The following is a 21,513-nucleotide window of genomic DNA, read 5'->3' as shown; positions in this document are numbered from 1 at the left end:
GATAATCTATGAGAGACTGTAATAGGCTGGATGGGTTTTAAAGAATCAAATTACTGTATGGGGTATTGCTGATGTAACCGGACCATCTAGGACTGTCTCTCTGTCTGAGTGGGTTTCCCATATCAACCCAAACCATGTGCAATAGGCTAATCCTGCTGCTGGATATTGCGATTGCCCATTGCTCCTGACAGTGATGGTGGAATAATGGATACTGTCAATACCAAAAGTCTGCAAGCTCAATATCAATAGAAATAAATAATAACATTTATTAACGTGATAGTCTGGAAGTCTAAAGGTTTTACACATTTTATAAAATGTGCAAAATTCATTTTTTCATGTAAAGTAAGTAATAATAATCTATATAAGTAATACTATAGATTTTTTAGTTTCTTTTTAAAGGCCCTCCTTCCCGGATCTCAGTAACTAATGAGTCTATCATCCTCCCGCGTTGACCAATGAGACAAGCTTTTCCTGTGAATCAGCCTGTCAGGTCCAATCAGGAGGGAGGGGGAGGAGCTTGATCAGTTACTTTTGGTGATAATAATAATGCATTGGTTTTACATAGCGCTTTTCCAGACACTCAAAGTCGCTTTACAATTTTGTGCATAATTAATTTACTCCATACTCTGTGATGGTAAGCTACTCTAGCCACAGTTGCCCTGGGGTAGACAAACAGAAGCGAGGCTACCGGTCTGTGCCATGGTCTCCCATCCAAGTGCCGACCAGGCCCTTCCCTGCTTAGCTTCTGAAGTCTGACGGGATTGGGCAGGGCAAAGGTGGCATGGCCATTTTGAAAAATCTGTTCCTGCTCTCCTCATTTTGCAAACTAAGAAGGGCTTTCTGGTTAAAGGGGGGAGGTGGGGGGAATTTGATTGTGTACTTTGAAATTTCACTGTATTTCTCCTCACTTTTTCAAATTTACAGACTATGTTGACAGACTGTTGCATAGTAAATTCATGAAGTATTACTATTAATAAAATGAAGCAATTTTGAGGGGATCTTGCACACTGTATCCATACACAACATAGGCCAGAAAGAATACAAAAATGTAAAGAAAAGTACTGTGGAACAACGACATTAGATGCTGGGTCACTACAGAGAAATGCATCTGTGCCCAAATGCTTTCATATGAACAAAAACATCATTACGTTTACATTTTAAGAATACCTCGCATTTCCGACGACACAATCCTGAGCTCTATTTCAATGACGTTGAAGTTTAATATCACAAACTATTCTCTGTGGACTCCCACTCTTGGCAGCAGTCATAGAAGTGTCAGTGGAGGGGGCAACAGCTGCTGTAGCATACATCTGACTCTGCAGTATTTTAAGCTCCTCTCCCACCTCTGTTCCACCCAGGTTAGTCAGCCGCTGCCAAAACATCACAGCGGATGACTCAATTTGCGCATACGTGCCCCTGCTCCCGTATGTAAATCACTGCTTTTTGTAATTGTAAATCACTTTGAGCTACAAGCCCGGACGGAAAAAGCAGCTACGGCAGGATCGCGTTACAACAAGTCGCCTTCTGTGGGAGCCCTCTCCTTACTCCAACCTTTCCTGGAAAGACAACTGCGTCAAGTAAAGAAGAAAGACTGACGCAATCGGACACCTCCTACTTGATATTTTTTATTGCTCCTTCACCGAGCATTAAAATGGAACAGCAACAACAACATGTGCCGCCCTTGTGACCCGCCGTTTATTTCAATTGTGGAATAACAGATACGGTTCAACTTTGGCCCAGTGACTTATTTACCGCGCATGCATTCATTCATTCATGTGCGAGCCTCGCTACACCCTGCAGCTCTCAATGCTGCGCAGTGTCCGAGCCGCTTTCACACCTTTTCTATTGGAAAAAGCGGCCCTGTGTTTGGAGTTTATGCAAGGCTTTGACACCGGGGTCAGAACCAATTCTCAAATCTAGGACGAATCCGTTTGGCGCAAGGCCTCTCTGTAAATAGGCAAGTTCATTGTAGAGTTAATTGATCTAATAGGCCTGCAGAGTGATAGATGGAGAGTTCACACCACTGTTCTTGTGTCGTCGGGCTCGTCACTTCATCCACTTTGCCGATGAAAGTGGTGCTTGAGTGAGTGGCTGCAGGAGAGAAAGCAGGCACACTTTCGTCTACCGCAGGGCAGTTGTGTGCAACTTCGAGTGCCTAAAAAACACTTAACAAGACGATTAGTTTTAAATTCCGACGCCAGAAAACTACAGGGGCCGATTCAAGGAGTCAGAGGATATTCTTTCCTGATAAAACGTCAGTGTTTAGGTTATTTATTTGACTGTACATGGAGCAGTCTGGCACAACAATCAGGCCACTGTCAGAGGTGGTTAGTTCTCAGTTACAACTTACATTCACTGTGTCTTTTGTAAAGTAAAAAAAAAAAGAGTAAACATTTTGGCTACTCTACACATGTCTGCCATTAGTGAATGAAGTGAATAACACCATCTGGCACGGGTTAGTGTTTGGGTAGTAAAGCAAAGTAATGGCACAGTGGTTTATCTTTTTTGAACCGGTTTGAGGAGGAGGACCAAACAGCCGGAATGTATAAGAGATCATGGAAAACTACTGTGTCCCAGTCAGAACTGTGGGGTGAACAAACTGGAATGATCAATGCTTTGAAAGTGCATTTGGCATCGAGGCTTTCGCTATAATCGATGAACGGAAAAACAGTCGACTGGGAGGTGCTGGTCGGCAAAGGTCAGATGTGTGTGTGTGTGTGTGTACTAGAGATAACCTTAAACTTTACATGCTGGCCTTATCTACTGTATGAGGCTGCACCCGTTTGGTCTGGGGATTACACAAGCCCGTCACTCTGAGTCGATAATGACTTAAAGTTACGCAAACACAAGGCAATCGTGGAAAAAAAGCAATATGAGGACATGTCGGGCTGCACGAACAATCACCACTGTACTATGAACGAGCTATTGCATCACTGGCACATGCAATAACCGACTACTAAGACATTGATTTTGGCTTTCATGGGACTGACTCTCACATGTGTCACTTTGATAACCTGCACCGGATTTCTTTGGTTACAAATGATTACGACTCCTTTCTTACACCCCATTTCTTTGCAAGGGATGAGTCTATACATTAGTAATAACACGAGCCTGCAAGTTCATTAACAAAACATGCTTCATAAGTCATTGCAAAGACTGACCAAATACATTTTATTTTGCTATTTATGAGCTACTTGAAGAATACTTGGTACAAGACCTTTACATTTTCAGCAAATTGGAAAAAATATAATTGCGAATATACTAAGAAATGATGTGAGTACAGTACAAGTATAAAGTCAGATAAAATTCATCACCATAAATCGTCATTATTATTTGTTGCGGTTTAGTTTAATTATATTTTACTGGATGTAGCAAATAACATAACGCAAAAATGATCATAAGATGAATAATGAAATGGCTGGCTATAGGCTGACAGCTATCAACAACTACATTCCCATTAGTGTGGCAGGGTAGCCGGTCTGCAACCCTCACTCATATCTTTTGGCGACGTGGAAAACCATAAACCCTCCAAAAGGCGGTGACGGATGACAGACGCCGCCTGTCATTAATCGGCGTAAATTCCAGCCTGCCGGGAGGAATCAGCGCTTTGGCTCAATGAGATTATGTCAACACGCGTAGGTACTGCACTGTCCCCGGGTCTCGTGGGTAAAAAGGAAAAAAAAAGGCGGACTATCCTCCGCGTCGCCACAGAAATAGACTTGATGTAGGCTAAGCTGATCAGCATGCGGAATGCTCTGAAGGCGGCGGGATGGGGAGGGGGGGGGGGCAAAACAAAACAGTAAAACACCTCGGCCTGGCTGTACCATTACATAACAATGGCAGAAGAAGAGTTAGTTCAATGGATGTTGGCCTACCGAGGGGGGGGAGCGGTTGGTTGTTAGTGTTTGCATAGCCGGGTAACAGGAGGAGGGACGTGCTAAGGCGCACATAGGCACAAGAAAAACTAAACCAACCTGCTCTTTGCGCTTCTGCCAGCGGCCACACGGGCTCTCCTCCAGGATCTCGCTCTCATCCTCGCTTTCCTCTTCTTTCCCCTCGGATCCTGATTTCCTCTCCGGGACGGACATAGTCATCTTCACGCCGTATGTGTCCAGGTTTCGGCGCGCTGACGATGTGATTATTTATTACAGCCCCACTGCGCTTCTCTCTCTCTTCTCTCTCTATCTCTCTTTCTCTGACTCTCTCTCTTGCCCTCTGTCTCCTCTCTCCGTATCTTCCAATTCCCACGCGTTTTGGTGCGTTGTTGTTCCCGGCGGTGGTGGAGCACGAGCCCGCTGCAGCTGAACTAAAATCGCTCACTCATTCGCACGGTCCGCAGCTCCGCACCAAAACATCCTGCCGCTGGAGGAGTGGACAGCCTGAATGCGCGGAAACGCCAGCTCGGTAAACCCCCCCCCCGCCCCACCAGCACCACCGCCCCCCACCCCTAGTCATAAGAGCTTTTGCGCACGCCCCTCGCACGCTCGCGCTCACAGGCGGTGGAGTTGGTCGGTTTGTCGACTGTCTCCCACACGCGTCATCCGTGTTGCTCCTGCCAGACGCGATGCGCAGAGATGAGGCGCCGCGCCGTAGAGTCCAGAGCAAACGCGCAGCGAGAAGTGGTTCGAGCCCAAACATTATACATCAGCGAAGTACTACTTGTATGCTCCAGGCTTATTACACAGGTATGTTTAGCCTCATTGCAAATACAAAGGATAATTCAGAAGTTTCCTTAAAGGGATATTTCAAGATTTTTGACATAGGGCCTTACCTCAAGTGGATGTATTATATGTGTATTATTATTACTGTACATTTTTTTTTGCCCTTAGGCTTTTAATGTGGCATTGTTTGTTTGTTCTGTTTTTTATATTGTGTCTTTTTACTTGTTTTACATATCGCACTTTGAGCTCTTTGCACATTTTTTTCCAATGTGTTTTTTCAAACTGCAAATGGCCAATAAATGAATCTGAATCTGAATCTGAATCTGGAGGAGTTCAAGTATCTCAGGGTCTTGTTCACGAGTGAGGGACGGATGGAGCGTGAGATCGACAGACGGATCGGTGCGGCGTCAGCAGTGATGCGGTCGCTGTATCGGTCTGTCGTGGTGAAGAGGGAGCTGAGTCGGGGGGCAAAGCTCTCGATTTACCGATCGATCTACGTTCCCACCCTCACCTATGGTCATGAGATTTGGGTAATGACTGAAAGGACAAGATCGCGAATACAAGCGGCCGAAATGAGTTTCCTTCGCAGGGTGGCTGGGTGCACCCTTCGAGATCGGGTGAAGAGCTCAGTTACCCGGGGGAGCTCGGAGTAGAGTCGCTGCTCCTTCACGTCGAAAGGAGCAGCTGAGGTGGCTCGGGCATCTGTTCCGGATGCCTACTGGTCGCCTCCCGCGGGAGGTGCTCCAGGCATGTCCTAGTGGGACATGGCCTCGTGGAAGACCCAGGACACGGTGGTGGGACTATGTCTCCGAGCTGGCCTGGTGTCGCCTCGGGGTCCCCCCAGAACAGCTGGAGGAGGTGTGTGTGGACCGGGAAGTCTGGGCATCTCTGCTGAGACTGCTGCCCCCGCGACCCGGCCCCGGGTAAAGCAGAAGAAAATGGATGGATGGACATAGGGCCTGATTTAGTTATCCAGAGTGTTGTTAATTTCTTGAGATATCCTATATGCTTTTTAATTAATGCAGTCCTTATATTTAAAGAGTTTAGTGGTGCTAGGCTAGTGCATGTCTATGGTAACTAGTAGCCTGCATTGAAAACAGTCTGACCCAAGCACAGTGCACCTGAAGCAAATCACTTATAACACCAGACTACCCACATACATGTCTGTGTTGACTGAATAATTTTTGAAATATAACCACTTTTGCATTTAAAGAACTTATATTTGAGGAGCATTAGCTTCCTGGTTGTAAGATATGGTGGGGGACCATGTGATCTGCCAGGTTATGGATCTACAGTAGTTTGTTTACCTGTGACCGGCATTACTACACGTGGAATTCACAAATGAGCTTTCTACAAATCAGATATGGCAACTTAAGAGGACAACCCGATGATTTTGAAGAGGTTTTTAATGCAGGCTACTAGTTACCATAGACATGCACTAGCCTAGCACCACTAAACTCTTCAAATATAAGGACTGCATGAATACAAAAAATATATACATATAACTCCAGAAATCAACAACACTCTGGATAACTAGGAAATGAGGCCCTATGTCAAAAGGGAATAACCCTTGAATACCCCTTTAATTGCTGACGTTTTTTTTTTTTTTCTTTCTTTTTTGTAAAGCCGAATTACAATTGCCTGCTTTTTTTTCTTCTACGATCGAAGGCTATTGATCTGGTAGTTTTGGGATCCATATGGTCAACAATTCCAGCATGCTCAACTCTACAGACATTACGGTCAGGAAGCTTGTCAAAATCCAGACCTGCGAAGTTCCTGTAATTTTATTTTGAATATGAAACTCTGGTGACATCTAGTGGTTGAGCATTGGTAACACAACTCGATGGAACGTATCTTTGCTCTTCAGTTTGGTTTGTTCTGAATGACCTCTGCACATTCACACAAAAGCAATGTAGGGAATTCTGTTCATGAATGTTGATTTTTATTTGCTCTTTGTTCATGACAAGAGTAGTGCTCAACCTGCAGACAAGATAACATAAGATTATCCTTTATTGATCTCACAATGGAGAAATTCACTTGTTACATTCAGCTCTCAAGAAACACAGTCAGGGTGTGCAGAATAGACAGGAAATGTGGAAATAGTTAAATAGTTAATAGAGGTTTCTTATGTACAATGAGTAATGAGTAACAAAAAGGTTAAAGCTTAAAGGGGCAAAAATATAAACCATAAGAAAAAAAAAGACTATAAAAAAATAGAATAGCTTTGGCAGTGCAAAGTTTACAGTCCTAGTGCAGGTTGTCGATAAAGTGACAACGTTTTTTTTAGGCTTAGCAGTTCTCAAACCAATTCCTGAAACACGTGCAGATTAAAACAATCAATTTTAATCAGTTGGATATTGCAACAGTTTGGTATAAACCTTTACCTCGGTGAGTCTTGACATCTCCACACAGTGCACATATGACTTGGACAAAGAGGCGTCTGCTTCTTCCTTGTAGCCATCGGTGGTAATGGTCTCTTTGGGGCAGTTGGTCGGCGTCAGTTGCAGTTGATGGTAAATCTTTTTGCCACCGGTTTCAAACAACAACACAGAAGAAACAATTAAGCTCATAGTTTAAATTGAGTTTCAGGGCGCTCCATAAACCAGGTATTTGTTTGACCTGGTTTATGCATCTCTACTGTGAGCCTAAAACAGCCACATTTTTATTTCTCTGTCTATTTTCCCACAATAGTTTCAAAACATTGTGGCATCACTGACTCCATATTGATTTTGGGAGTTTTTGGATCTTATCAGCAACTGTAATAAGGCAAAAGATTCATCAACTTTCTATTTGGCGACATCGTTCAAAGATCATGCCACTGTTTGTTGAATTGGTCCCACCCTCCATTTGAAATGTTCAATTAAAAAGTAAAATTTGATTTAATTTATTAACAGACATAAATCTTAAAATATAGACATGGGCATCAAAAAGAACCCATATACAGCATATATGGCCTTAGGGTAAACTGAAGACTTCCAACCGTTTATGTTTTGTTTTGTTTGTGTTTTGTGTGTGAACGTTTTGCTGCTCCCCATGACACATCCCTCGAATATTTCCAGCTGCTTCATTTCCTTTGTGGCACAAAGTCCCCTAGAAAGTGTACCTGATAAAGTCAACACACATGTACCTCTGTCTGTGCGGATAGAAAACTGTAAAAGCGATCATGGTTCTGCACAGCCGGGTCAGATCGGAGGTGTTCTCGCGCGAGGTCCACGGTCTTCTCCAAGCCTGGCAGGAGGGTCATTGAGAGGTTGAGTTCAACGGCCTCAGCATGGCACAGCAGGACAGCCCACACACAGCAGCAGTAGCAGAGGTCTGGAAGCCATTTTGGGAATGACTGACTGAGTTCACCTGGATTAAAACAGGCAAGAAGTGCAAATCTTCCTTGAGATCAGGGGGGGTACCTTCAAAAACAGTTCCTTTTATGGGAATCATAACTAATGGGCTGGACTTTAGTCTTTTTCAGCAGGTGTAGCTTCAGGACCATCCGTCTACAAATCATGACGCACAAAAAGTATTTAACACATTAAGCCTCGCCTTAACCGAGCACATTTTCCCCTGATTGACTTTACTCAAATCTAAAATATTCTCAAAAAAAGCGTCAAAATAGCGACAAAGTAAAGTAAGTAAATGAGGGGCAAAACAGCAATACAAAAGTTATGAAAAAGCGACAAAAATATGAAGAAAAAGAAACAAAACGGTTACAACAAAGCGACAAAATTGCAGCAAAAATACAAAAAAGTGACAGCAACGCGGGGAAAAAATAGGTCCTAGCTTTCAAATGAGGTGTGACACTATAGGCTCCAGCTGAGACATTTTTAGATTTGGGTGCTGAACTGGAGTAAAAGTGCTCGGTGTCAGCGAGGGTTAAGAGGTTAAGCACCGATCATGAGACAGATGATCAAACTCTGATCAAAAACACTTTGAAAGAGCCCCACGAGTTGAGAATCATTGCTTTACAATTATTTTTCTAAGGTCACATGCTCGAGGAGAATGGCAAATTATGGTATAAGACACATTTCATTTTTATTTAACCTTTATTTAACCAGGAAGTCCCTTTAGATAAATCTCTTTTCTGAGAGAGACCTGGCCAAGAGTCATACATAAAAAAGAAGAAAAGAAAAAGAGGTATAGGTTTATATTGGTTTACCATGATAGACAGTTATAGCTATTGTTATAACATACGTAATGAAACAATTATTCCATATTTATTTGTCGGTACTTCACATTATGTTCCCTCTACACCCTACATATACATTTGTGGGTATTGATCATAAACACATTAAGAGCTTAGAAAAGACATGGTAGAGGCATGTACAGTATGTTCTTCTAACCCCTGAACATTATCAGTGAAGAGGCCCCAGGGACGTACGCCATCTTTTTGCAGTGATCAGTCCTGGCGCTGGTTATTTCCTGAACCGAGAACAAGAACAGTGATTAGGTGGACTGTGCATAGACAACAGATTGTGGAGCACTATGTTATATATTTCAAATGCCTAATATTTGAATAACCAAGTTTATAACTTGGATGGAGTTGCTGTGAAGGAGTGGAACATTTAGATGAATTGCTGAAGATATTATAGCGGTTACCTCAGTCACTCTTTGTTTCTGGATGCAGTGCACGTATGGTTCAGGGGTCTGCTCTATTTGATCTGAAGATGTTTTGTAGCAAGTAGCACAGTCCATCAATGGCTACGAACACAAAATATGCAGAGTTCATTTTTATTACAATGGACAGGATCTTGATGTGAAAATAACTTGACATGAAGATACCATTACCTCATATAGTCCATAAAAATATGACTTTCAAACTCACACGGTCATTTCTGAAGGGACATCTTTCTGCGTTGGTGCCAGTGGTTCCTTTTGCACACCTGGTTGGCTTCAGACGGAAGTGATGGTACAGATATTTTAGTCCCGAGCCAGACTGTGAAGAGACAGATTGTTTGTACATGCAGGAATCAGATGCTCCAGAGTTCAAAGTCTGGCTCAGATCAAACTTTCAATAGGATGTGGGCCAAAACAAATGCGCAAAATGAACTGAAGTAACAGAAAAAGAGAACCGTTTGACTTGTTTAGTATAATGTAGAGGCACAAACCAAATACATTTTTAAAGAAATAGAGGTAATGCAGGAATTACCATCACTCAGAAAAACAGATTTACGCAAAACGTCTTAATTAGTTGCTTTGTACGACTACAGTACAATAAGAAACACTGTATATTGGCACTTTTTTATTAAACCTTATGATAGTTTTTTATTTGAAGTACTTTTAACAAGTCTAGACTAAACTAAAACTAACACTAACATCACTAACATGAATCTTTGCAGAATCCTTACATCGCTCTCGGTTTTGTCCACTGTCCAGAAAAGGCGATAATGGTGAGGCACAGCAGTGCTGGAGTTTAGCTGCTCCAAGGCCAGGTCCACTCCTCTCCTGTAGCCCACGGGGAGGTCATTGTAAGGATTCTGGGCTGCAGCAACAAACAGCAGCGCTGAAAACAGCAGCAACGGCACCACAGCGGCCATTTTCTTTTCAAATGGACGTGGAATGAAACCCAGACTATGAGCACACACAACCTTTGGCCTCAAAAACAAGTCCAGTTGTGTAAAGCATTGGTAAATATAATAGCACTTCTTTATAAGTAACATCAGGAGGGGAGTACAACAAGGAGGTGTCTTGTCCCCGGCACTCTTTGACTTTCACAGAGTCACCAGAGGCTCCATCAATCACATCTGTACGATTCCACACCGCAAGACTTCATTTGGTCAGTCTGCCATTTTGTATTAAGTCTGAACCTGTGGAACTCATTACCCACAGAACTGAAAACCATGTCTGAGTTTGAAATGTTCACTTCAAGGGTTAAGTCTTGGCTGAAAACAAACCAAAGCTGTTTCCATTTGTAAATAGCCCTGAGTCTGTGTGAAAGTATATGTGATCGTGTGTGTACAGCATGTGTGTGACTGAAAGAGTTTTATACAAATGTTGTATTAATGTATTTTATTATTGTAAATTGTGTAGAAAGGCCCAACCAGGGACAAGAGCTGCGAATTAGCACTAGCTAAAAGCGCTATATGTGTCGCATCAGCTGCAAAGCTTTATTGTAACTATGTTGATGTTGCATCGTCCCTGACAAATAAATAAATACAAAAAATAAACACAAGCAATTACGGCATGACTGGGTCAGACCTGTGCTCTTAGGTGAGTTACAAAGTCATCTCAAACTCAGAGGGGGGGTAAAGTTTAAAGTGAAAGCAGAAACAGTCCCGCTGCACCTTGGATTTACTGTGATGTGAGTTTACAGGTCAGAAGTGTGCAGCTCCTTAAAGATCGGCACAATCTTCAAAAACAATGAATGCCAAAATAACTGCCAAACAGAACTGCTTTGATGAATAATGAAAGACACCCAGTCTATATTGTATGTTAGGAAATTCTTTTAATAGGTACAGGTAGGTGTCATCATTTGACATTATGCTCTGGCGATGATCACTTGTTACTCAAACACGTGGTTCCAGAGAGGAGGGACATGCTCTTGCACTTATCATTCCTCGTCTTCCGTATTTCCTATTTCAAGAGCAAAACAGTTGTTAGGACTGCTCAGAAAAAATCTATATCCTAACACCCGGAATGAGCTTACTGTACATTGCTTTATTTACATATTTTGTTGTATGGACTGGTTAATGTGTTCTGGTTATTGTGCAGTTCTAAGCTGTTTTTTTATTATGAATTTTTTCCTCAACATCTGTACCTCTGAGAGTACTTCTGGTGTGCGTTGCTTCTGTTTTTTCATTTATTGTGCAGCGGGAACCATATGTTTACATACACTTCATAAAAAGACACATTTGAGGTCTGGTTCATCCTTGGGTGCAGTTTCAAGACACTTGAAGGTGCAGGTTCATTGGTTAAAACAATGATGTATGTCAGATCAGAAAGAAGGCGGGTTCTGTTTTCCAGATATGAACGTGTTGTGGTGTAAAATGTGAATATCAACCCAAGAACAATTGCAAAAGACCTGGTGAAGATGCTGAACCTGCTAAGAGTTTGTCATTATCCAGAGTGAAACAAGTCCTGTACCGGGCTGAGAGGGAACTCTGCCTGGTAGAAACTCTGACTCCAAAAGAGGCCATAATGACCGTTGTCACATTTGGCAGAAAAAAAGTGGGTATCTTGTAAGCCTGAGAACACCGTCCCAACTGTGAAATGCCAGCTTGATAGCATATTGTTTTGCTAGTCTAGTATTGATGAAATATGAGAGTTATTGTTCAGTATAGCTTGCAAAACCCGCTATTGCAGAAGTGACTTAAATCTGAAACTTACGGCTTCCTATCCTCTCGACCTGTGACCACTCAGGCTTACGTCGACGGCGCCCTACACCCAGGTCTAACTTTTACAGCCAGTCTGGGGAAAGTGCAAGTCGCAGATTCAACATGAGATGTGTAGGCAGCGGCTGAAAGACGCCCAAGGAGATGGCCTCTTACTGCGGCACTTAAAATGTGAACGTAACAGAAGTGAGCAAAACGTTCTCCAGGCAGTGTTTTTCAGCTCGAGTGTCGACTTTGAAATGACCGTTTTGGGGCAGGGTTCTACGAAAAGTCTATAACATCTAATCTACTGTGCTTGATATGTTTATTCAACTGCCTCAGTGTGCGCAAAGTGGCCTTGGTTAAACATTGTGATTACTTAGATAGTCGTTGAGGTGAAGTAGTTTACCTCAAAATACAAAATACAAGAGTGAAGTAGTTACCTCCGTCACTTTTGGTTTCTGGATGCAGTGCACATATGGTTCAGGAGTTCGCTGTATTTCATTGTCTTCTGTTTGGTAACAAACTACACAGTCCATCAAAGGCTGTGGGCACAAAATACAAGATACACACATTTATTTTTATCACAATATCAATGCTGGGATGAGAATACTTTAAGTTATTGGTTTGATCTCAAAATGTCAACTTCATAGGCAGTGTGATTATGTTTATAAAAGTATTTTTTTTCCTTCGAATAACACTACCTTCATATACTTTAGTTTGTTCTTCATTGGCAAATGTTTTTTCCTCTGATCCCCAAGGTATTCAATTAATATTAATATACAATTTTAAACTCACTGTGTTATTTTTGAAGGGACAATTTTGTGGAGGGTCAACGGTTCCTTTGAGACACAAGGTTGCCTTCAGCGACAGATGCTCGTACGCAAATCCACACTAGAAAAAGACAGAGAGCATTTTGATACATACAAAACAAAACATTACTTTCAAAGTCTTAATTGTTTCAATTGGATATGAGCCAAAACAAATTATTATTTATTATTTATTTTGTTTCCTTACTTTGATCAGACACACACCAGCCTCTAATGTGAATTTTGTATATTAAAAATGTGTTCAAATAAGATAAATTAGGGGAAAAAATGTACTGTTTTTTTTTAAATATTTTTTTCCCCTGATAGAACCAACTACTAGCTGATTACAGAATAGGCGACAACAAGTAAGTGAGTCCATGGTAAAAAAAAATGTGAGACTTTTCTTTTGTACAGTGTGTTTATGCAATATTTACCTGCTGCTCTGTTCCGGGCTCTGTCCTGTAAAAGCGATAAAGGCGAGGCACAGCGCTCAGGGAGTTTAGAAACCGCAGGGCCAGGTCCAATCCTCCACTGTTGCCCACGGGAGGATTATAAGCGACATCTTGGGCTGCAGCAACACACAGCAATGTGCAAAGCTTCACCAGCAGCAGCACTCTGGCAGCCATCTTCTCTTTAGACTTAATGTAAATCCAGGCTGAAGGGGAACACAAGAACTGCCTCCGTTGGAGGGAGATTTACGGTTATCCTGTCAAATAGGCCCACGGAAATCCTAATATGGAACAATCCGTATGATGAACAACACCCACTTCAAATACAGTGGCATAGAGAAGTTGGGACACCCAGGTCAGCACAGCTATTCTTGTTTCTGGATACAGTTCACACATGGTTAATCAATCTGAAACGTTTTGGAGGAAGTTGAACAAAGGCTATAGACACAAAATATACAGAATAACACATTTATTTTCATTACAATTTGAATAGAATAAGATTCCAATGTAAACATTAGCTAGTTAAATTACCACTCCTGAAAAATGTATTTCTATTGTTATCATAATCTTATAAATTTGACGATTAGTGAAAATAGTATTAACCCTGAACAAGCCAAGTCCATAAAGATGACTTTAGAACTTGGTCTTTTCAGGGACATCTGCGTGTCTTTAGCGCACTTTGTTTTCCTCACAAAGATGGTGCAGATATTTTACTCCCGAGTCCTGACCCAGACTATGAAGAGACCGATCCTTCTACAGAAACAAATCGAACGCTGGGTTCAAAGTCTGGTTCAAATCAAACTCTCTGTTGGAAGGCAAGCCAAAACAAATGAGAAAACTATAAAGTTAAGAATCTTGTTTTGTCAACATGAGTCAGAATAAATTGGGAACCGTTTTCCTTGAGAACAAAAAAAAGAATATGTTATTTAGTATACATTAACTATATATTACTTAAAATAAATATATTACTCAAGCATGAGTAGAGTCTAAAGTAATCAACAAAATCTATCAGTTCAGTGAAAGTAAGAAATATATACAAAATAAAGTATATCTCACCAGGCTTCAGTATTTATACGCCTTAACTACTTTGCAATACTCCAATAGCACTATTTACATGAAACGTGTGTCTTTCTTTGACCTTATCCATTTATTTTTCACAGCAACTCAATGTAATATTTGTGTGAGAAATCCATACGTCAATCTCAGGCTCCTAATCTCTTGCTGTCATCATATCTTTGACTGGATGTGAACTGGAAACCCAGGACACAACACGCACATGTCCCTCCTCTCCACAGGGGAACAATACTGGCTCCCAAATCCTAATTATGAGATTCTGAATTTTGCACTCATAACACAAGGAAACACAAGAGCTTTTTTCATTTTATACCAGTGTTAAGATTAGGAGGGGAGTACATCAAGGATACATCTTGTCCCCAACACTCTTTGGCAACCACGCACCATTCATAACTCATGATTCAGCGGAAATGCTTTATTTCACAAACTTGAACAAATGGGAGAGTTTTTTTCTGGTGATGAATGAAGTCTCTGGAGTAAAGGAAACAGAGGAGGGGGTACAGTAGTTTTATTGAAATGAATGCGATATCTCAATGAGACGCTGTGGGATCTGAAGCAGCTCCTGTAGTTTCTCTGTATGAAGACTACCTTCCCCTCGGGGCCCTCGCACACATGATACACGTCGATCCAATGAGGTACGCCATCTTTTTGCAGGCCGCAATCCTGTCGGTCTTTATATCCTAAATCAGGAAAAAATAGTTAGGACTATGCACAGACCAAAGAAAACTGTGGGGCACGACATTCTGATACCCAGAATACAGTAAAATGTGCATGAGTATTTTGAAATACACATGTGTGTTAAAATTGTATGGACTGCCTCTGGTTATATGCTGTTCAACTACATGCATGTCATCAACATCCACTGTATGTGCTGTTATTTTGTGTGAGCAAAGCTGGCCCAGTAAAACGTGGTTAAATGACATGAGTGAAGTATTTACCTGAGTCACTCTTGGTTTCTGGATGCAGTGCACGTATGGTTTAGGAGTTTGCTGTATTTGGTTAAATTCTGTTTTGTAACAAACTACACAGTCCATTGAAGGCTGTGGGCACAAAATAAAGATGCATATAGTTATTTTCATTGTAATTTCAATACAGAGATGAGAATAGGTAAAAAAATAAAAATAAAACACAAGTTATAAGCTCTGGGCATGTCAGCTTTAAGGTTATGCTCATGAAATGTTTTAAATATTATTCTAACAACACACCTTTAAATACTTTGGTTTGTAGTTCACAGGCAAATTCTCTTTCCACTGATCCACAAAGTACACAATTAATATGGCTTTCAAACTTACTTTGTTATTTATGAAGGAACAATTTTGTAGAGAGTAAACGGTTCCTTTGAGACACACGGTCGGCTTCAGGAGCAAATGCTCGTACACGTATTTCGATTCTGTTCCTCCAGACTATAAAAGACAGAGACCATTTTGTTACAGACAAAACAAAAGGTTTGGTTCAGTCTTATTTCAACTGGATGTGAGCCAAAATAAAGGAGCAAAATGAATCAAAGTTTGTTTTTTGCTTCTTCGCTCTAACCAGAAAACAAATGTGACTGTTTTGTTTTATTTCCTGAAAGACAAACAAGACAGATGAAGGTGTTGTCTTGGACCAAATTAAGTCTTACATGCGAAGTATTAGTCTATTATGTATTGAATAGGCTACAACCAACTAATTAAAACACAAGCATTGGTTTCAGTGTTCCAGCTACAAGAGTTTTTTTTAATAATCACTTTATGAATTTTAAACAACTCATAAAGTGCTTTTATAACCAATTATCTTTTTTCATTGGTATTACATTGAGCCCATGTAAAAATGAAACAACCCTTTTTCTTACTAATGTATAATCTGTATATGAAATATTTACCTGCTGCTCTTGTTTGTCCACTGTCCTGTTATAGCGAAAAAGACGAGGTACAGTGATCTGTGAGTTTAGGTGCTCTAGGGCCAAGTCCACTCCTGTCCTGTGAAGGGGAGTTACAATAGTCACGTCGTCCACGGGGGGATCTTGGGCCCCAGCAGCGTAGAGCAAAGCACAAAACAGCAACAGAGTCATTCCTACGGCCACGTTCTCTGTCGAGTGACTGCAAACCCAGGCCACAAGAGAACATGAGAACTGCCTTCGTCCGAGGGAGGATCAAGACCGTCCTGTCAAAAAGGCCCACGGAAATCCTAATATGGAGTAGATTCTGGATGGTTGCCAGGTTTTTTGTTTTTGTGTGTGTGTGTGTGTGTTTTTTTATAGGTATGGTAGCAATTTCTAATTAGTTTTATTCTATTGACAGCAATAAATCTTAAAATATGGACATGGGCAACAAAAAGTACAGGGCACATTTTTTGCAAGAAAAAAAAAATCCTGAAAAAGTGCAAGGATCAGGCAGAGAAATCAACAGAACCACAGTATACAGTGGTATGCCTAAGTATATATTCAAAGGATGTGTGTCAGCAAAACATTCACCCACAAAAAAACAAACAAAACAGAAACAGTTGGAGGATTTAGATTTACCCCGAGGCCATATACAGTGGTATGCATAAGTATTTAACTTTTTGACATTTTGCCATACTATGGACCATAAACATAAATATATTTAATTGAGATTTTATGTGGTAGACACACACTAAGTGACACACAATCGTGAAGTGAAGTGAAATTTACTTCACAGTTTGCAGTGATGTCATACTCATTCCATTCCTGGATGGTTTATTTAACTGTACTTTGAAAGATGTTCAAAGCTTTGGAAATCTTTTTATAACCGAACCCAGCTTTATACTTCTCAATAACTTTATCCCGGACCTGTCAGGTGTGTTCTTGGACTTCATGATGCTTCTGCTTCAAAATAGTCTCTTAACAGACCTCTGAGACCATCACAGAGCAGCTGTATTTGAACTGACAGTAGATTACACACAGGTAGACTCTGTTTAGTCATTAGGTCAACATGTGATCATTCAGAAATCATCAGTCACATCACAATTTTTATTTATATTAAAAAAATCTAAATCATGTATAAATTTCATTTCACTTCATGATTATGTGTCACTTAGTGTGTGTCTACCACATACAATTTCAATTAAATATATTTATGTTTATGGTCCATAGTATGGCAAAATGTGGAAAAGTGGTGCCCATACTTTTGCATACCAGTGTATATGCAAATGAAGTCATTCTCACCAGGCTACAGTACAAAAATTCCTTCATTTCTTATATTCCTTCATTTTCTTATTCATACATCGCTCTCGGCTTTGTCCACTGTCCAGAAAAGGCGATAATGGTGAGGCACAGCAGTGCTGGAGTTTAGCTGCTCCAAGGCTAGGTCCACTCCCCTCCTGTAGCCCACGGGGAGGTCATTGTAAGGATTCTGGGCTGCAGCAACAAACAGCAGCGCTGAAAACACCAGCAACGGCAACACAGCGGCCATTTTCTTTTCAAATGGACGTGGAATGAAACCCAGACTATGAGCACACACAACCTTTGGCCTCAAAAACAAGTCCAGTTGTGTAAAGCGTTGGTAAATATAATAGCACTTCCTTATAGGTAACATCAGGAGGGGAGTACAACAAGGAGGTGTCTTGTCCCCGGCACTCTTTGACTTTCACAGAGTCACCAGAGGCTCCATCAATCACATCTGTACGATTCCACACCGCGAGACTTCATTTGGTCAGTCTGCCATTTCGTATTAAGTCTGAACCTGTGGAACTCATTACCCACAGAACTGAAAACCATGTCTGAGTTTAAAATGTTCACTTCAAGGGTTAAGTCTTGGCTGAAAACAAACCAAAGCTGTTTCCATTTGTAAATAGCCCTGTGATCATGTATGTACAGTATGTGTGTGACTGAAAACGTTTTATTCAAATGTTGTATTAATGTATTTTATTATAGTAAATTGTGTAGAAAGGCCCAACCAGGGACATGAGCTGCGAATTAGCACTAGCTAAAAGCTCTATATGTGTCGCATCAGCTGCAAAGCTTTATTGTAACTATGTTGATGTTGCATCGTCCCTGACAAATAAAAATAAATAAATAAACACAAGCAATTACGGCATGACTGGGTCAGACCTGTGCTCTTAGGTGAGTTACAAATGTTTAAAGAACAATTGAAGAACTATTGGTGTTGAATATCTTTGAGGATGCAGAATGATGTCAAGTGCACATTGTGCTTTTAACAAGGACCCCAGGAAGACTAGCTGGCTGTAAAGCACAGCTAGTGGGGATCCTAATAATAAATTAAACTATATCTCAAACTCAGAGGGGGTGCTCAGTGAGAGGTAGTTTAATTATGTCTGCAAAGTGACGCACACAAAGTGACAGCAGAAACAGTCCCGCTGCATCTTGGATATACTGTGATGTGGGTTTACAGGTCAGAAGTGTGCAGCTCCTTAAAGATCGGCACAATCTTCAAAAACAATGAATTCATGCCAAAATAACTGCCAAGCAGAACTACTTTGATGAATAATGAAAGACACCCAGTATATACTGTATGTTAGGAAATTCTTTTAATGGGCTTCAGTGGTTCTGAAATCTGTCACATTTAGTTCCATCGGCAATAGAGTATCGTTCCGCTCCATTAGAGTATCGTTCAGCTTCATTAGTGGAGTAAAGATCCGCTCCATTAGAGTATCGTTCAGCTTCATTAGAGTAAAGTTCAGCTCCATGTGTTCTGGAGCCACAACGGACGTCAACAACCCCACTCCAGTGAGGTAGGACATCCTCTTACACTTATCACTCCTGGTCTTCCATATTTCCTAATTCAAGAGCAAAACAGTTGTTAGGACTGCTCAGACATAAATCTTCAGTTCACCACATCCTTACACCCACATTGAGCTCACTGTACTCTGTTGTATGGACCGCCTCATGCTTTCTGGTTATTGTATCTGGTGTTCATCTAATTGACCTTTCGCAAAAGCACAGCTCCAAGTGGAATTTAGCAGATGTCATGATGGCCTCTTCCTGCGGCACTTAAAATGTGAAATATTCTTGACTCAAAAAGTTTCCAGGCAGTGTTTTTCAGGTAGTTTTTCGACTTTGAAATTTGGGGCAGGATTCTGCGAAGTCAGTAACATCTAATCTGCCTCAGTGTGCACAAAGTGGCCTTGGTTAAACATTGTGATTACTTTGATGGTTGTCGAAGTGAAGTAGTTTACCTCAAAACACAAAATACAAGAATGAAGTAGTTACCTCCGTCACTTTTGGTTTCTGGATGCAGTGCACATATGGTTCAGGGCTCTGCCGTATTTGATTGTCTTCTGTTTGGTAACAAACTACACAGTCCATCAAAGGCTGTGGGCACAAAATACAAGATACACACATTTATTTTCATTACACTATCAATACTGGGATGAGAATAGTTAAAGTATTTGATTTGATCTCAAAATGTCAACTTCATAGGGACACAGTGTGATTATATCTCTATAGTCTAATAACACTACCTTTAAATACTTTGGTTTGTAGTTCATTGGCAAATGCTTTTCCTCTGATCCCCAAAGTATTCAATTAGTATGGCTTTTAAACTCACTGTGTTATCTTTGAAGGAACAATTTTGTGGAGAGTCAACGGTTCCTTTGGGACACACGGTTGCCTTCAGCGACAGATGCTCGTACACAACTCCATACTGAAAAGACAGAGAGCATTTTGGTACACACAGAACAAAACATTAGTTTCAAAGTCTTGTTTCAATTGGATGTGAGTGTAGCAGAGCGAGGTTTTTCTTTTAACCTTAGCTTTAAGACACACAGATAAGTTCCATTGAAAAAGGGCACAAGTGTTCCATTGGTTAAATATAATTTATTTGTTACAAAATGTTTTTCTTTCATTGCATTTCAGAAGTATGCTTGATTTAAAACCTTTAGCACATATGTTTAGTCCATGAGATACAGATTTCACATTTAGGATAAGAGTCCTCCAACAAGTCCCTGCCGACCGCTGGACAGACCCAAATCAAGACACGGACATTTAGAGTGAAGACAAGACAGCGAAGTGCAGCGCTGGTGCTACTGCCTGCGCCAGTTAGCGCAACCTTTCGTGCGCTGTACCAGGGAACACGCTCATCAACAGGACCATGGGGAACCGCACACCCAATCTACTGCGATGCTACAGCGTTGCGCCATGACGCGCTCCCGTGAAGGGACCGGACCCACAGCAACACTGTCGGACAGAGCACACCAGCGCCAGCACCGGGTACAACAGGCAGCAGGAGATACACACGGTCAGAGGGCAAGCAACACTAACCTGAGGCCTTTTATAGTGCGCCCCTAGTGGCGCGCACAGGAACACCACTACCACAAGTTACTCACATCACCACATGAGCCAAAACAAATGAGCAAAATGAAATGAGTTTGTTCTTTTGTTTCCTTACTAATTTTGTAAATTAAAAATGTGAACTGCTCAAATAAGAAAAACTAGGGAAAAAAAGTAACTGTTTTTTTTACATGATAGAGAAAAAAGAGATGAAGTTGTCGTGTAGGACCAAAGTAAGTCTTACTAAGCTTTTAGCCAACTACTAGCTGGCTACAGAATAGGCTACAACAACTAAGTGAGTCCATGGTTACTTGTTTTTAGGCTTTTCTCTATTATTTTTTGTACACTGTGTATATTTACCCAATGCTCTGTTCCGGGCTCTGTCCTGTAAAAGCGAAAAAGGTGAGGCACAGCACTCAGGGAGTTTAGAAACTGCAGGGCCAGGTCCAATCCTCCACTGTTGCCCACGGGGGGATTATAAGTGACATCTTGGGCTGCAGCAACACACAGCAATGTGCAAAACTTCACCAGCAGCAGCACTCTGGCAGCCATCTTCTCTTTAGACTGACTGTGAGCTGTATACCCAGGGTACAAGAGAGCAAACACAACAACTATCTCCATTCGGGGGAGGATCAAGGCCATCCTAACATAGCCCCACGGAAATCCTATTATGGAGTAGATTCTGAATGGAGGTATGGATCTTGGGCTCCAGCAACGGACAGCAGTGTGGAGAAAAGTAGCAACAGCATTTCACATGGATGTGGACTGAAACACAGGCTAAGAGCACACACAACCTTTGGCCTTCAAAACATGTCCCATTATGAGATGCAACTGGTTTGATGAAAAAAGGAAAGACAAAGCAGTTTTATGTTGGAGATTTCTTTTGATAAACTACAGTGGTTTGATTCGCCTTTCCAGGCACCACCAGACCATCAGGACTAAAATGCTTCTCAGTCATGTCAAAATGATCATTAGATTGTGTAAACCATGTGC

The 21,513-nt window shown here is 41.3% G+C and overlaps 3 protein-coding genes across 4 annotated transcripts in view; all 3 read right to left on the bottom strand.

Annotated features, from left to right (window-relative positions):
- nrbp2b (nuclear receptor binding protein 2b) overlaps positions 1–4,424 on the bottom strand; it is a 33,191-nt gene extending 28,767 nt beyond the window's left edge. The window contains exon 1 of the mRNA XM_079575767.1: positions 3,975–4,424. Coding sequence (XP_079431893.1) covers positions 3,975–4,094 — 120 coding nt within the window. The 5' untranslated portion in view covers positions 4,095–4,424. The remainder of the gene's footprint in view (positions 1–3,974) is intronic.
- A 4,348-nt stretch (positions 4,425–8,772) lies between these two features.
- LOC306977457 (uncharacterized protein) lies at positions 8,773–13,456 on the bottom strand. 2 transcript variants are annotated; one of them, XM_079575771.1, is made up of 4 exons: positions 13,206–13,456; positions 12,761–12,856; positions 12,406–12,507; positions 8,773–9,074 (listed from the first exon to the last, which is right to left on the bottom strand). In XM_079575771.1, the coding sequence occupies exons 1-4, from the start codon at positions 13,395–13,397 to the stop codon at positions 8,991–8,993; spliced, it is 474 nt and encodes a 157-aa protein (XP_079431897.1). In that variant the 5' UTR covers positions 13,398–13,456; the 3' UTR covers positions 8,773–8,990. The 2 variants fall into 2 exon arrangements, with proteins under 2 accessions (XP_079431897.1, XP_079431898.1); XM_079575772.1 differs by lacking the exon at positions 8,773–9,074 and adding an exon at positions 11,120–11,225.
- A 1,290-nt stretch (positions 13,457–14,746) lies between these two features.
- LOC306977454 (uncharacterized protein) lies at positions 14,747–16,389 on the bottom strand. The gene is made up of 4 exons (XM_079575768.1): positions 16,156–16,389; positions 15,587–15,697; positions 15,233–15,334; positions 14,747–14,974 (listed from the first exon to the last, which is right to left on the bottom strand). The coding sequence occupies exons 1-4, from the start codon at positions 16,342–16,344 to the stop codon at positions 14,879–14,881; spliced, it is 498 nt and encodes a 165-aa protein (XP_079431894.1). The 5' UTR covers positions 16,345–16,389; the 3' UTR covers positions 14,747–14,878.
- Between the last annotated feature and the right edge of the window lie 5,124 nt (positions 16,390–21,513).

The sequence above is a fragment of the Gobius niger genome (assembly GCF_951799975.1).
Source record: "Gobius niger genome assembly, chromosome: 18".
NCBI classification, from domain to species: Eukaryota; Metazoa; Chordata; class Actinopteri; order Gobiiformes; family Gobiidae; genus Gobius; species Gobius niger.
The sequence above is the reverse complement of the archived record's forward strand: the minus strand, read 5'-3'. Positions and strand labels throughout refer to the sequence as shown.